Genomic DNA, 16,903 nt, shown 5'->3' on the forward strand with positions numbered 1-16,903 from the left:
TATACTTTAATTACAGCATGTCCAACACTGTATTCTTCCTATCAGGAAAACCTCAATCCAATCACAAATTTCACTTGATATCTCATATGATCATACTTTCAATAATAAACATAGATGTGGTACTAAAGCTTTTCGGAAATCAGGAAGTACTGCATCTGCATATCTGCCTCGATCTATGGCATTCAGTGTCTCAAGTGATAAACAAGTAAGTAAGGTTTCACATGATCAATGTTTCCAGAATCCATGTGGTTAGCATGGAGGAGGTCATTTTGCTTTAGATAGCTCAATGCATTTGAGTAAAGAATTTTTGTGTAGGTGCTACACAAATGGATATCAAAGACATTGGATGGTAGTTTTGTTGATCATGTCTGCTGTCCTTCTTGCACATGGGTGTGACCTGTACTTTCTTTTAAGTACTGGGAAAGGTTATTGTCCAAGGGATCTACAATGGAATGTGGTTAAAAGGGGGCCTAACTCGGTATTGAAAATGATATCGATTCCGTCAGGCCCTCGATTGTTGTTCAATATTAACGATTTCATCTGTTTGTCACTGCTACAGACACTAATACAACTCATCTTTCACAAAACCAATAGAAATCCTTGTCACATGTAAAGACTATTTGAGGCCCCAAAGTTAGTGTCCAGTCCCTAGAAAATGAGACAGGAACTGAAACTAAGGATAGCAAAGCAAAAGCTAAACTGGCTAACTTTGTTTTCAAACCCAGGAGAAATGTTCCAATTTAACTGTCATACCACTGAAAAATGAACAAAATAAGTATTATCAGTGTTGGTGGTGTTGAGAAACAGCTGAGATCATTAAAATGGAACAAAGCTCCAAGGCCTGATGGAATCCATATCAGATTCTGTACTGAATTTGTGGCTGAATTATTCACTCTTCTAACTATAATATATCATAGATTCCATGAATAAAAAACCGTGCCTAGTTTATGGAGAAAAGCAAAGGTCACATGCACCTACAAGAAGTGTAGTAGAGGTGATCCACAAAATTACTATCCAAAATCCTTGACATCGGTTTGCTGTAGAATCTTAGAACATATTCTGAGCTCAAACATCATAAGGATTTTGAACAGAATGACCTCCTCAATTCCAACCAGCATAGATTCCGAAAACATTGGTCACATAAAATCCAAGTCACTTTTGTCACCTGATGTTTTGAAAGCTTTGCATCGAGGCAGTCAGGTAGATACAGTATTTCTTGATTTCCAAAAAGCATTTGACTCAGTACCACACCTATGCTTATAGTCAAAAGTATGGTAAGTATGGTCCTATGAGCTATTAAGTGAAATTTGTGACTGCACTGAGGACTTTTTGCTAGGGAGAATGCAACATGTTATTTTGGATGAAGATGTAGAAGTAACTTCAGTTGTGTCACATAGGTAAGTGTGTTGGGACCTTTGCTGTTCATTTTGTATATCAATGAACTTGCAGAAAATATTAATAGTGACCTCAGACTTTTCGCAGATGATGCAGTTATCTATAATGAAATATTGTCTGAAAGAAACTGCATAAATATTTAGTCAGATCTCGATAAGGTTTCAAAGTGGTACAAAGATTGGCAACTTGCTTTAAACGTTCATAAATATAAAACTGTGCACTTCACAAAATGAAAAAATACAGTACCCTATGACTATAATATCAATGATTTACTGCTGTAATCGGACAGCTATACAAATATCTAGGCATAACACTTTGCAGAGATATGGAATGACCACATACGTTCAGTCGTGGGTAAAGGAGGTGGTAGACTTCAGTTTATTGGTAGAATACTAGAGAAGTGCAATCAGTCTACAAAGGAGATTGCTTACAAGTCACTCATGGGATTGGTTTTAGAATATTGCTCAAATGTGTGGAACCCATACCAAATAGGACTAACAGGGGATATTGAATGTATACACAGAAGGGCAGCATGAATGGTCACAGGTTTGTCTGATCCATGGGAAAGTGTCTCAGGGATACTGAGGACATTGAACTGGCAGAATATTGAAGATAGATGTAAACTATCCTGAGAAAGTCTACTAACAAAGTTTCAAGAACTGATTTTAAATGATGACTCTTGGAATATACTAGGACCCCTTTGTATTGCTTATAAAGAGATCGTGAGGATAAGATTACAATAATTACAACACACGCAGAGGCATTCATACACAGAGGCAGTCATCTATCATGCTTCATATGCAAATGCAACAGGAAGAAATCCTAATAACTGGTACAATAGGACAAACCCTCTGCCATGCTCTTTACAGTGGTTTGCAGAGTACAGATGTAGATGTAGATCTTTGCAGTGGTGCAAAAATTGAATGGAGCAATATCACTGGATTGTCCTTTGTAAAGGAACATTTGAAAATAAGAGTTCAGCATTTCTGCTTTTGTTTTGCTACACTCAATTTCAGTTCTACACTCATTCATGAATATCTGAATACTAACTTTGGTGCCGCTAATATGGTTTACATATAACCAGAATTTCTTTGGGTTTTCTGAGATTGATTGATAATATTCCACTAAGGAAGTTGTTGAAGGCTTCACACATTGCCCTCTTGACAGTTAAACATGTTTCATTCAGTATTTCTCTATCTGTTGGCCTATGCTTTGTTTTACACCTATTAAGCATAGTCTTCATTTCTAAAGATGTTTCTTTGCAGTGACTGTATGAGGTGTGATTAAAAAGTAAAGGGACAGTTTGTTTTTCTTAAAGAATTTTTATTTATTCATCAACATCAACTTTGACCTCTTCAATGCAATCCCCCCCCCCCCCCCCCCCCCCCCCCCCCCCCAGATATAATACACTTGTGCCAGCACTTTTCCCAATTTCAGAAGCACTCTGGAACTCACTTTTCATTGTGGTGTTCAGCTTTTTCAGAGATTCTGTTTTTATGTCATCAATGGTGGCCAAAGCTGGTGGCTGGTGGCTGAAGAAACATAATGATTTTGTTTTTTGCCAAAAAACCATGAACAAGTATTGAGGAGTGAACAGAAACGTTATCATGAGCAGTTTAATCAAAATTCTTGTTATTTTCTTTGGGCTGCTTGATGCAAATGGTGCATAGCTTCTAGGTAATATTCCTTATTGACCATACAACCATAAGGCACTATTCCATTTTAATCAAAGAAAACAGTGAGAAGAACCTTCACATGTGATCAAACTTGTTGAATTTTTTTCTTGACTCTTCAGGCAGTTTCCACTGGGACGAATGGGCTTTGGTTTCAACATCATACACGTATACCCACATTTCTTCACCTTTTATAAACTTCTTTAGAAGTTCTGGATCACTGTTAACTTCATTCAACAATTCGTTTGTGATTTCTACATGAAAATGTTTTTGGTCAGAATTTAACAATTTTGGGACACATTTTACTGATACATGTTTCATGCCCAAAATATCCCAAAACTTTGATTGGCCTGACACAAAGGATATGTTGACATTATCAGCAATATCTCTGATGGGGATTTTTCAGAACCATTTTCTTTACTTCTTCCACATTGTCATCAGTAATTGATGTGCTATGGCACCCAGGGTGGTTGCCTTCTTCAGCATGTTCTCAACCATATTTGAAATGTTTATACTGCTTGCAAACTCTTGTCTTACTTATAGCCTAGATTTTCCAAAAGCCACTGTCAATATTTTGAATGTTGTGCTGCACTTTATTCCATTTTTCAAGCAGAATTTTTACTCACAGTAGATTTACCAAAAGCCACAGTCAACATTTCAAATGGTGGCTGAATGTTATTCCATTCTCCACAGAAAATTTAATGCAAAGTCTGTGATCCATCTTCTTTGAAAGTAAAAATTTGGCTAGCACTCAAAAACACATGTAACCTTTTTGATTGTCAACAATAAACTGAATATTCAAAACAGTTGAAAATCCAAACATACACCAGGAACATGTTTACCAACAGGATAAAAAAAGCTTTTTTGAAAGTCAAATGTATAAAGCCTGTGAAATCAAAAAAAAATTCCATTACTGTCTGATTACACCTCGTATACCATGGAGGGTCCATCACACCATGAACTCTTCTGCTATCAATCAATCAAGTGCGAAGTCACCAGTGTCATCAAAAACAGAAGCAGTAGCTCATCCCTCATGCAACAGAAAAGTAACTCAGCATTTTTTTTTATAGTGAGTCAGGTAAGAGTAAAGCAGTCAAAGCTAAGTGAAATGTCTCTCTTGTGTATCCAAAATGAGCCTCCAGTGCTCCAAGTAGAACTAACAACTAGAGTATCAAGAGGAAAGGCCCCGAACAAATATCATACAAATGCAATGTTGGACAAGACTCGAGCATTGTCTGTTTTTCATCAAAATATAAGAGGCTTGAAGAATAAGACAAACCAACTGCTAATACATTTAAAAAGTGAAGAATATGGAAGTGAACCTGATGTACCATATTTCTCAGAACATCATGTTATGAACAGAATCCAAATGTCACAGACTGAAAACTTTTGTTTAGATGCTCATCACTGTAGATCCAGTATGGGAAAGTGTGGAGTTGCAATATTTGTCACAAATAATGTAGTGTATAAATATCTAGATTTAAGCAAATACTATGCTGAACACCACTCAGAGGTGTGTGGTGTCAATATAACAGCAGATAATACGACAGTTATTGTGCTGTCAATTTACAGGGTACCTGCTTTCTGAGACTTATTGAATCACTCTTATTCCACTTGTCTATAAAAACTGAATCATTCATTACAATGGGTGACTTTACTATGAACTTTTTGACACACTGTAGAAATGGAATAGACGTTGAACATCTGATGTTCTCTTACTTAGTATCAATGGTATACATTTCAACAAGAGTACCACACAGTTCTAGTACACTAATAGATAACACATTTATAGATAAGGACATATTTGATAATTAAGCTGTGAAAAATATTACAAATTGCCTCTCTGATTATGATGCACAGTTCCTTACCATAAACACAAGGAGAAGTTAATTTCATTTAGAAAAATATGAGGATTATAAACAGACACACCATGGAAAACTTAAATCATCATCTATAGCTTGTGGCCTGGTGTCCTGTATATGATGCTGTTGATGATCCCAATACGGTTAGGCATTACAAACTGTACGATACAATTCTTAACAAGATGTTATCAGCATTGAAGAACATATTCTTGAAGGCAGAAACTGGTAACTCAAGCAATAAAGTAAAAACTATCTTGAATTTTGTAAAGAAGGAGAGAGGGAAAAATGCACTTTACATTGAAAATGTCTAAATACAGAATAGAGGATCATCTTGTTAGTTATCCAAAAATTGTTGCCGATATATTCAACAAACATTTTTAGCACAACAAATAGGACTGCATGACTCCATAAATCAAGCCATGAATTTTACGCATGCTGAGTGCAACATATCCAAATAACTACAGCCACTATTCTGGAAACTGAAAAGTAAAATCCCTGCTGGATGTGACAACAACTCTAGCAGATTTTTAAAATCTTGCTCTAGCTATGTAAGTAAAATCCTTGACACATTTTTTATGCATTACTTAAACAAGGAATAGTTCATGAAGAACTTAACCCATTACTGGCCAAAGCTCTATCGGATCATTTTTTGCAAACTTTTATACATGAATACGTTACATTGAGTGATTAATTGAATAAAAAGTTGTTTTGAAAATTTTCAGTTTATTAGAACAAAAACTATAGACCGTCCCATTTTTGGGACATTGGCCAAATGTGCTATCCAAATTCACAACCTTATTCTCCATGCATAATATTGTAAGAAACAACACAAACAACAAATAAAGAATGTTTTAATATTATTGAATGTCTATTCAGTATGAAATGAAGCAAAACACTTGTCGTGTACACCAACATTGCACCTATCACAAATTTTTGTTGTTTTTTTTCTTGCAGTAAGCACATCTCTTCTGTGTTTTACTTGGCACAATGAAATGATTTCCAAGATCTAGTCGTACATCTGTGCTCACCCATCCTCCCATCAATTTGCTTCCTTGTGGTCCTCTGCATTTTGGTACTTATCCTGTTTTCTTTGATAAGTAAAACATCACTATTCTCCGTCAGACATCCAAAAGTGAGAGCTTCTCTTTAGAGTTAGCAATTTGTAATGACGCCATATGTTTACTACGCAGATATCTATCATATGTATGGATAATGGCCACCACCATTTCTTTGACCTTATCCTCATCCTATGAAGTGATATCTGCTTGTCCAGTAGCTCTACGCCACCCATATGGGCACATCAACAATAAATGATAGTGTAACATGCCATTGTCCCATTATTGGGACGCATAAAATATATCGATATTTCACTTACTTGAAAAAATCTGAAGTATATGTAATCTTACACGGACATCCATATGTTCATAACAAACATGCCCAGACAACTAAGTCACAGCTCATTGTCGTCCAGGAACTACCAGCAGGCATAGTGTAACATGCCATTGTCCCATTATTGGGACGCATAAAATATATCGATATTTCACTTACTTGAAAAAATCTGAAGTATATGTAATCTTACACGGACATCCATATGTTCATAACAAACATGCCCAGACAACTAAGTCACAGCTCATTGTCGTCCAGGAACTACCAGCAGGCATACAGTGCTGCCAAGTGCGAGAGCAAAAAATCGGGAAGTTTATAATTTTCCGGACATGAAGTACTTAGAAAAAAATTATTTATTTTACATTTACAGGCATTATAGCAGTTAGTTGAACCTACAGGTGCAACAATAAAGGCTAAAGGCTCCATTGCTTACATAGAAATAAGTAAAATATACGCGTCCCAAAAAAGGGACAATGGCCAGTAATGGGTTAAGTATACAATTGTAAAACCTTTGTATAAGAAGGGAGATAAGATGAATACTGCAAAATATTGGTCAGTCTCTCTACTGACAAGTTTTTCCAAGATTTTAGAGAAACTAGTGCATGTAAGTATTGTTACGCACCTTAGTGAGCATAATATCAACAGTAAAAGTCAGTTTGGATTTCAGAATGGGTTTTCAACAGAAGGTGCAATATTTGCATTTGCTGCCAATATTTTGGAGCCCATCAACAAAAGTATTTGTAACCTAACAATATTCAAGAAAGACAGTAATAATAATTCACTAAATTACATATCTACATCATTAACATTGATTTGCAGCAGGATTTTGGAACATATACTGTGTTCAAACAAAATGAATTACCCGAAGGGAATGGTCTATTGACACACAGTTAACACAGATTTAGAAAAATTGTTCTTGTGAAAAACAGCTAGCTGTTTTCTTGTATGAAGTTTTAGTGCTAGTGACACAGGATTTCAAATTGATTCCACATTTCCATATTTGCAGAAGGTTTTTGACATTGTACCTCACAAGCAGCTTGCTGTCAAATTGTGTGGTTATGGAGTACCATCTCATTTATGTAACTGAATTCATGATTTCATGTCAGAGAGGTCACAGTTCATAGCAGCTAATGGGAAGTCATTGAGTAAAACAGAAATTATTTCTCGTGTTCCACAAGGTAATGTTATTGGCCCTCTGCTGTTACTTATATATATAAATGATTTAGGAGGCAAACTGAGTAGCAGTCTTAGGTTGTTTGCAGATGATGCTTCCTTTATCGTTTCATAAAGTCATCAGAAGATCCAAACAAAGTGATATGATTTAGAAAAGATATCTGTATGTTGCAAAAATCTGCAATAAGGAAAAGTGTGAGGTCATCTGTATGAATGTTATAGGGAATCTGTTAAACTTTGGTTACACAAGAAATCAGTCAAATATAAAGCCTGTAATTCAACTAAATACCTAGGAATTACTGTTACAAACAACTTAAATTGGAAAGAACACATAGAAAATGTTGTGGGGAAGGTGAACTAAAGACTGAGTTTTATTGTCAAAAGACTTAAAAGATGCAACAGATCTACTAAAGAGACTGCCTACACTACACTCGTCCATCATCTTTTGGTGTACTTCTGAGTGGTGTGGGATCCTTACCAGACAGGATTAATGGGGTACATTGAGAAAGTTCAGAGAAGAGCGAAATGTTTTGTATTATTGAGTGGTAGGGGAGAGAGTGTCACTGACATGATACGGGATTTGGCGTGGACATAATGAAAATCAAGGCATTTTTTCATTGTGACAGAATCTTCTCATGAAATTTCAATCACCAACTTTCTTCTCTGAATTAAAAAATATTTTGTTGATGCCACCCTACCTAGGGAGACACTATCATCATAATAAAATAAGGGAAATCAGAGCTCGCATTGATAGATATAGCTGTTTGTTTCTTCTGCGCACTGTTCAAGATTGGAATAACAGAATTATTGTGAAGTTGGTTTGATGAACTCTCTGCCAGGCACTTAGGTGTAATTTGTAGAGTATCCATGTAGATCTAGATGTGGATGAACAAAAGCATTTTACTGTGTCAGTCACTAAGGCCTTTAAACAAATCTCCATACTTAGGTATAAGTGGTGCGCGAGGGAAGTAATTTGATTCGTATCTTTCAAACAGAAAACAAAAGTTGTACTGATTAGTTAAGAAAGTATCTCAACATCATCAGAATGGGGTACCATCAATTGTGGAGTGCCTTAAGGCTCAGTTATGGGCCTCTACTTTTTATTAATGATCTACCACTTTGTACATAACATTGCAAATTTACCATATTTGCCAATGACACTCTGCTACTTATTAATAATTCATTAGAGAAACTTGAGGTTTCAGCTAATAAGGTTTTCAGGGATATTGTGAACTGGTTTTACATAAATGGTCATTCTGTTAATTACAATAAAACAAACCATATTGAGTTTCATATAACCTCTAAAAATGAAGAACTTGGATAAAACTTGATGACCAGCAGATGCCTATAGTGCATAGTTCAAAATAGCTGGTCTTGCATAGAGGTAGCAAACTAAACTGGTCAAATCAAGTTCTGGATCTGTGCAAATGACTGAATTCTGCAACTCACACTGAATGCTTTATTTGCTTTTATAGAAATATGGAAACTATTCAGTCTGCTTATTATGATTATTTTCATGCCATTATGGCATATGGAATCATATTTGGGGAAATCAGTCACTGGCTAGAAAAGTACTGTATAAACATAAGAGTCATGAGTGGAGTCCACCCTAGATCCACATGCAGAGATATTTTTATAAAAAACCTGAAATCCTCACAGCCACTGCACAATATATGTTCTCCATGATGTGTTTTGTAATAGAAAAATACCCTTTTTAAACCTAATAGTATGTATCATAGTCATGATACTAGCAGAGGAAGAGATATCTAATCTCGAGAACACAAGACTGAGCATAGTACACAAGGGGGCCATTTCAGTAAAAGCTTCCTTCATTAAAGCTTCCTTCACAAATTGTTTCTTATGTTACATGTCTTCACAGCATAGATCACCAAAACACAAAATAAATAAAATAAAATGTAACAATATTATGAAAAAGGAAGTTGGTACTCACCATATAGTGGACATGCTGAGTCAAAGATAGGCCTATCTGTGACTCAGCATCTCCGCTGTATGGTGAGTAGCAACCTTCCTTTTCATAATATTGTTGCATTGCATCCTGGATTTTCCACTGTTTGAAATAAATAAAATGACTATTCTTCGAAATCTAAGCCATAGTTCTTAGCTGCAAGTTCCTCTACAGAGCTAAGTATTTCAAGTTCCTATTGAGGTATGACACCACTGCCTCTTTGTCAAATCTGTTGAACATACAAACTGTACTGCTTGTTTTAGTTTCCCTTTGCAATTTGGGAATCATTGTAGTTGCAACCATCTCATGGTCACTCATACCAGTTTCAATGTGAACATCCTTGAAGGGGTGATGTCTATTTGTTGTTACACATACAATAGATTTCCATCATGAGTGGGCTTCTGAACAATTCCCTTTTTTATTTAATGTTTTGACATTAAGAGTTTTTTTTACTACCACACCATTAATATCTAAGAAACCTGTATGTGACAAATACAGTAATAATATTGTGTTCTGAACTCACATATTTGCTGGGATGACACAGAGAAAATACTATACAATGTGCAATATGTGAAAGTAAATTTGTTAACTAACCAAGAACTTTAGTAATGTTGGTCAACAGGTCAGCACTTCTTTGATGTCCTCTGATGGAAGAACAAGTATTGATATCATTGCTGATCACCATGCATCTTGCTACACTTGCTTCAGGGTTCAGCATTAGCTTTTCAAGTTCCATCATGCAAGAGGCTATTGTCTGGTGTTTTACTCCATATAGAAATTCAATATCTGCTGCACGTCCAACATCAGCCACTGGTCCCCACTGAATAGATAAGCCAGGGAATCCACATTCTCTGCGGGATTCAACCTAAGTAATGAAACAGTTGTAAAGAATTAAAAATTTGGTGATAATTGTTCACTGAGACATATTCTATTCCTTTAATGAAATTGATACTGATTATATTTGATTAACATGTAAAAGTAAATGCATTCAATTGGATGCCATGAATGTGATCATAAGACACATGAGAGGAAAAGTTATTCAATAGTTTGTAGACTACCAGTCTGGCTCAATGTCAGGTGTATACAGAATAGTTCACATCAGTTACACAAAGCCCTTTTCAACACAGATAGCATTTTAACCCTTCAGGCAGGAACTCAACAGCATGTACAAGGTTCGCACAGGTTCCAGATACCCTCCTGGTAGCCATATGTCCTGCTCGCCTCCACTTCATTTGCATATCGACATAATTTCGCCATCCACTCTGCTCTGTTGCCTCATCCATTTCTTTGATTTCCTGTCTCTCCTATTACAGCATGCACCTCATCATTGGTCACTGAGCAATATTAAAGTTTTGAGTGGTTTTGCATGAAAAATCCATGTCTCACTGTAAGATGTGCAAGCTGGTAATACATACTGATTGCAAACTTATCTTTCCAGACTCATCAGAAGCTTGATGAAATAAGCAGTGCAATTGATATGCAAGCCAGAGACATAAAAAGGAATCCACCAGGCTGGTAGCCACATACCATTTATTTTTATATAGTCTAGGTATGTATTTATACATTATATTAGTTGAGGTGTCAGTGGTGTGTGGAATGAAGTCAAGGTTGTGCATTTCATTCAAATTCAATACAATGAACAGCTTAACATTCTTATATTACAATGGAAATTAATTATAATATAAACTAAAATATTATTTTTAAGAACTTTTGTGAAGTTACTCTTCAATGGAGGACGAGGAGTTGCCCAACTTAAATTTCTTCAATTCAGTCTTAAACTTCATCATGCTTCATTGTATATATATTCTGTCATGTTGTTGAATACCAGTGTACTCACACAGCTGACCCTTTTCTTTAATAATATGAGGCCCTTTGAAGTCTTTGTAGAGTTTAGTTTTCATCCTACGATTCTACATCTACATATATACTCTGCAAGCCACCATACAAAGCAAGGCGATGGTTACTTTAAATCACAACTAGTCATTCCCTCCTGTTCCACTCACAGGTAGAGCAAACAAACACCAACTGTCTATATATCTCCTTGACCCAATTTCTCATATCATATCATAACTTCGAGGTCCCTACACCAAAAGAATGTTGGCGGCAGTGGCAATTGGATCATTCTGCAGTCAGCTTCAAATGCCAGTTCTCCGAACTTTCTCAGAGTGTGCTTCAAAATGCATGTTTTCTTCCCTCCAGGGATTCCCACTTGAGCTCCCGAATCATATCCGTAACACCTGCAAGCTGACTGAACCTACTGGTAACAAATCTAGCAGCTAATCTTTGTGAAATGCTTCAATGTCTTCTTTCAGTCCCACCTGGTGCGGATCCCAAACATTCAAGCAGTACTCAAGAATAAGTTGCACCAGCACCCTATATGTGGTCTGCTTTATAGATGAACTACACTTTCCAAAAATTATCCCAATAATAAAATCATATTTCCCTGGGGCAAACACTTTTCCTTATATTTTTTAGGAAAAGAAATACTGGTCATAACTATGGCTCGAATGAGAAGATTTTAACCTTACAGAACCTACAAAGGACTAAACTACACTTAAAGGGCTAAATGGTACAAAAGAAGTAGGGACTAAAACATGGTTTTTAAATTGATTTTCCAAGGTAAATTAATAATGTGAATTTGCACACATTAAGGAAAAATATAGTAACCACATTTATACACTGTACTGAAATCAAGAATGTGTATAGCACAGTGTTGCTTGTCTTTATAACTCGATAATGAGACACTATTGGTGGCACTTGAGTTAACTTATTTTTGTAGTTCTGAAGGTATAAGAAATATAGCAGATGATCTCTGAGGCGCAGACGCATCTGGAGGAAATACCTTTTTCAGTGGGTACAACACGCATTATTATTTTATAGAATAACAATATAATGAAAAGGAAAATTGCCACTCACCATATGGCGGAAATGCTGAGTTGCAGGTAGGCACAACAAAAAGACTGTCACAAATAAATAAAGCTTTTGAGCAGTAAGGCCTTTGTGAAAAATAGACAGAAACCACACTACGAGCAGCAGCACCAGTGTGTGATGGGTGGCAACTGGGTTGGGGTAAGGAGGAGGCTGGGGCGGGGAGGTCAGTTACTGTCCTCACCCATCCAGCCCTTTCCCTGTTCCTGTTCCAGCACTATACAGTTGTTGTTCCACCATCACACCCAGTCTTTTTACTTCTCTCCTTTTCCACTACTCCCGCCCCCCCCCCCCCCTCTCCACACCTCTCCTGTGCCCACCATCTAACCTGTAGCACTACAATGTCCACCACCCCTGCCACACTATCCTTCCCCCTCTCCACCCCAGCCTGCTCCTTACCCCCACCCAGTCACCAGACGCTCACAGTGTGGTTTCAGTTGCCTGAGACGCGTGTGTGTGTGTGTGTGTTGACAAATGCCTTACTAGCCGAAAGCTTTATTTATTTGTGACAGTCTTTTTGTTGTGCTTATCTGTGACTCAGCATCTCCCTCTATGGTGGGTGGCAACTTCCTTTTTCATAATATTGTTACATTCCATCCTGGATTTTGCATTGTTTTATTTTATAGAATATTCTTCTGAGGAATCCTGGATGTGAAGAAAGTGTCCACTATTACCCTGGGGGGAGAAGTTCAAAGATGTATTGTACTGTGGAGAACCGACAAGCAGCTGTGTCAGTGAAATATGTATCATTAACCACTTGTGCTGTAGAGAGACCTTACTCAGGCTATAAAAATGTACTAACAGGCAATATAAAAAGTTTCACTACACAAAACATATAATTGTTATTAATTATATACCAAAACATAATATAAAACTTCTTGTTAGCTGTAGTTTTAGGCCACAAGTTCTGGTCGTACATAGGTACACATCTTACTGTGTGTGTTTTCATGTGAGTGACACATGAAAAGACTTTTCACAGTAAAAGACTTCTCAATAAAATATTATAAAAAGAGAAAATAATTGTAGCATGAGTAAATATCTCAATTGTTTATGGATTTTTTTGAGTGCTAATACAATGAAAAGTTAATTATTTATTTTCCATAAAGAACTAGAGTCACTATGTCAAAATTATAATGAAATGTCCTATGTTAATATTAGTGTTCTTCATATTTTATTTATTTTATTTTATACATAAAGTTCTGTAGGACCAAATTGGGGAGCAGATCTCCATGGCCATGGAATGTAGCAATATATGAAATTACAACAGAAACATAGTAAGAGATAAAATAAAATGTTCATGAATCCTCAAAAGATGACAAGCTATACATTTATATAAATGCACTCAACAAAGTGACACAGGAATTAGCTTAATTTTTCAAGGTACTCCTTGACAGAATAGAAGGAGTGACCTATTAAGAAACTCTTCAGTTTGGATTTGAAACTGTTTGGATTACTGCTTAGATTTTTGAATTCTTGTGGTAGCTTATTGAAAATGGATGCAGCAGAATAATGCATGCCTTTCTGTGCAACAGTCGAGATGCAATCCAAATGCAGATTGGATTTCTGCCTAGTATTACCTGAGTGAAAACTGCTAATTCTTGGGAATAAGCTGACATTGTTAACAGGAAATGACATTAAAGAATACATATATTGAGAATCCAATGTCAGAATACCCAGCCTAATAAATAGTGGTCGACAAGAGATTCTCAAACTTACACCACTTATTGCACGAACCAGCTGTTTCTGAGCCAAGAATACTCTTTGAGAATGGGAAGAGTTACCCCAAAATATAATACCAACATGTTAGTGAATGAAAATAAGATAAGTGGACTACTTTTCATACCAACCTACCACTAACTTCTGAAAATGTTCTAACAGTAAAAATGGCAGCATTAAGTCATAGAACAAGATCCTGAACATGGGATTTCCATGACAGTTTACTATCTATCTGAACACTTATAAATTTGAACTGTTCAGTCTCACTAATCATATGCCCCTTCTATGCAAGCAGAATATCAGGTTTTGTTGTGTTGTGTGTTAGAAACTGTAAAAACTGAGTCGTACTGTGATTCAGCTTCAATTTATTTTCTGCAAACCATGAAATTATGTCTTAAACTGCACTATTTGAAACAGTCCCAATGTTTCACACAACATCCTTTACTACCAAGCTAGTGTCATCAGCAAACAGAAATTTAGAAATATTTTAAAATCACCTGTAATACTAGAAGGCATATCATTTGTATAAATAAGGAAGGGGAGTAGTCCCAGGCATGATCCCTGGGCACTCCTCATTTGACCATGTCCCACTCAGACTTCACATCATAGCCATTCTCAATACTGTAGAGAATGACCAGTTGCTTGTTCTTAAAGTAAGAGGTGAACCAATTGTGAGCTACCATAATGGTACAACTTCTAGAACAATATTAGTTATTAAATCAAAAAAGATGCCTAGTGTTTGAGACATTTTGTTTAATCCATCCAGTACCTCAAATAGAAAGGAAAATATAGCATTTTCTGTTGCCAAACCACTTCTAAAACCAACTCTACATTTGACAGCAACTTATGTGAAATGAAATGATCCATTATTCTTACACACAGCCTTTTCAACAACCTTAGCAAGGACTGATGACATAGAAATAGGTCTAAAACAGTTTACATTATACCTTTCTCCCTTTTTATAAAGCAGCTTTACAACTAAGTACTGCAATCACTCAGGAAACTGATCATTTCTAAGTTATATGACGCCCTTTAGTAACTAAGTTTTTATTTAATTCACCACTATGTTCAGAAAGTGATTGTCAACTTCTGTACCTAAATCTGACTTATCATAACAGAAACATTTTTACTATGTACTATCTTTACTGACTTTGATATCATTTTAATTTTACCCTGTGAATTAGCTATTCTATTTGCTTATCACATACAGTTTCCCTTCCTAGTAACATTTTTAAGTGCCTTACTCTAGAGGAAACACAGGTAACCATGGCTGATAGTTGCACAGTCGGCAGTGCAGACATGGGTAGACTGGTAGTGGGGGTGGGAGTGGGTTTATGGGTAGGCACTATAGGGGAAATGCTGAGCATTGTAGGGTAAGTGCCACTCTAAACTGAAGCCTATGCTTACATTTTTTGTAAATATTAAGTGAAGCCCCTTCACACCCACAAGTGCATCGTGACCATTCAAAAAGATCTGCCATCTCTGCATTGTTTAGTATCTAACAAGAATTGTACTGAAAATGCAGCAATTTGTTTTCTCTTGGCTTGTTAACTATTTGTAACTTTCAGCGAAGCACCATGAGTGGCAAATTTTGAGTAAAACCTACACATTTTTCTTGTTTCCGTATTAAAATTTGCTTCTTTTGTCAAAACACAGCAGAGTTTACACAGTGTCATTGCTCTAACATGTTGTGCAGATGCAGTTGTGAGAGAATTCTGAAAGAGTGGTTTATTAAGTCATTAAGTGAGAAACTGAGGAAGGTCACTAGCTCATTCAAAAAACATATCCTCATTACAAAACAAGCTTGTAATGTCTTCATTTGCGTTGTTCCAAAACTCATAGCATTTCTCATTTCACCAGCTACTGATAGTAGAAAATGAAATTTTGCATAGCTACTGTATGGTAAAATACTCTCCTCTTTGTGTGCTATTATTTGGCAAAATATCATTTCAGTATCTCACACCATTTATGAAATATGTGGAATGTTATGGATATTTCACTCTGCTTTTATCACTGGCATAGCATGATACCAAATGAGTGTGCTACATCAGATCAAGATTGTGACCTCCACCCAAGTCTAAAGAAAAATTTGATATGTTATCTAAATTTCACATGCAGCAACATATTATGTAATTTGCACCAAAAGCAAAATCATAGTAACCACCATTTTTCATTGTAAACTTTTTCAAATTTCACACAGTGTGTTGCTTCCATGTAAATATCACAATACTTATGACCATTAATGAAATGATGGGCACATCATCATGAACTTGAGATATTAAGCTATAACTAACTCAAAAAAAATTTTTTTTCTTCAGATAGTTTCTGTAAAATCTTGAGACTGCAGGGCATGCACCTCAATTCTATAATTGCCACCCAGCCAAAAGGTGGCAAACACTTACATCATGAACTTGCTCAGCACTTCTGATGAAAATTTGTCACTGCAAATCAGCCACCTTATCTTGTGCAGACTACACTGTTTGTAATGGGCTACTGTAGCTCAATTGTGACTACTTTTAATTTTTTTTTAATAATTCCCACTTTGTTCTACATTATATTATTATCCACTAGTCAGCCACTCATGCTGTCTTTTACTGCTAGTACCCAGTTTTGAACATTCTAATGAAAAACAACTTTCAAAGAGCATGACAAATATGTTACTGAAAGCATTTTATTTATCATTTATTTTATCATAACTACAAACATCCTGCCTCTCTTGTTTTTTAATGATGCTTAAAAACTCTCTGTCGCCAATGGATTCGCTTTTCCACATAGTTTGTAATTATATATAACATCTGTTTGAG

At 36.1% G+C, this 16,903-nt stretch overlaps 1 protein-coding gene across 1 annotated transcript in view; it reads right to left on the minus strand.

Moving 5' to 3' along the window:
- The window catches only part of LOC126475487 (fatty acid synthase-like), a 412,274-nt gene that overhangs the window by 43,810 nt on the left and 351,561 nt on the right, over positions 1-16,903 (minus strand). Inside the window, exon 31 of the mRNA XM_050103394.1 lies at positions 10,050-10,320. Within this exon, the coding sequence (XP_049959351.1) occupies positions 10,050-10,320 (271 nt within the window). The remainder of the gene's footprint in view (positions 1-10,049; positions 10,321-16,903) is intronic.

Source organism: Schistocerca serialis, chromosome 4 (genome assembly GCF_023864345.2).
Source record: "Schistocerca serialis cubense isolate TAMUIC-IGC-003099 chromosome 4, iqSchSeri2.2, whole genome shotgun sequence".
In the NCBI taxonomy this organism is placed as follows: Eukaryota; Metazoa; Arthropoda; class Insecta; order Orthoptera; family Acrididae; genus Schistocerca; species Schistocerca serialis.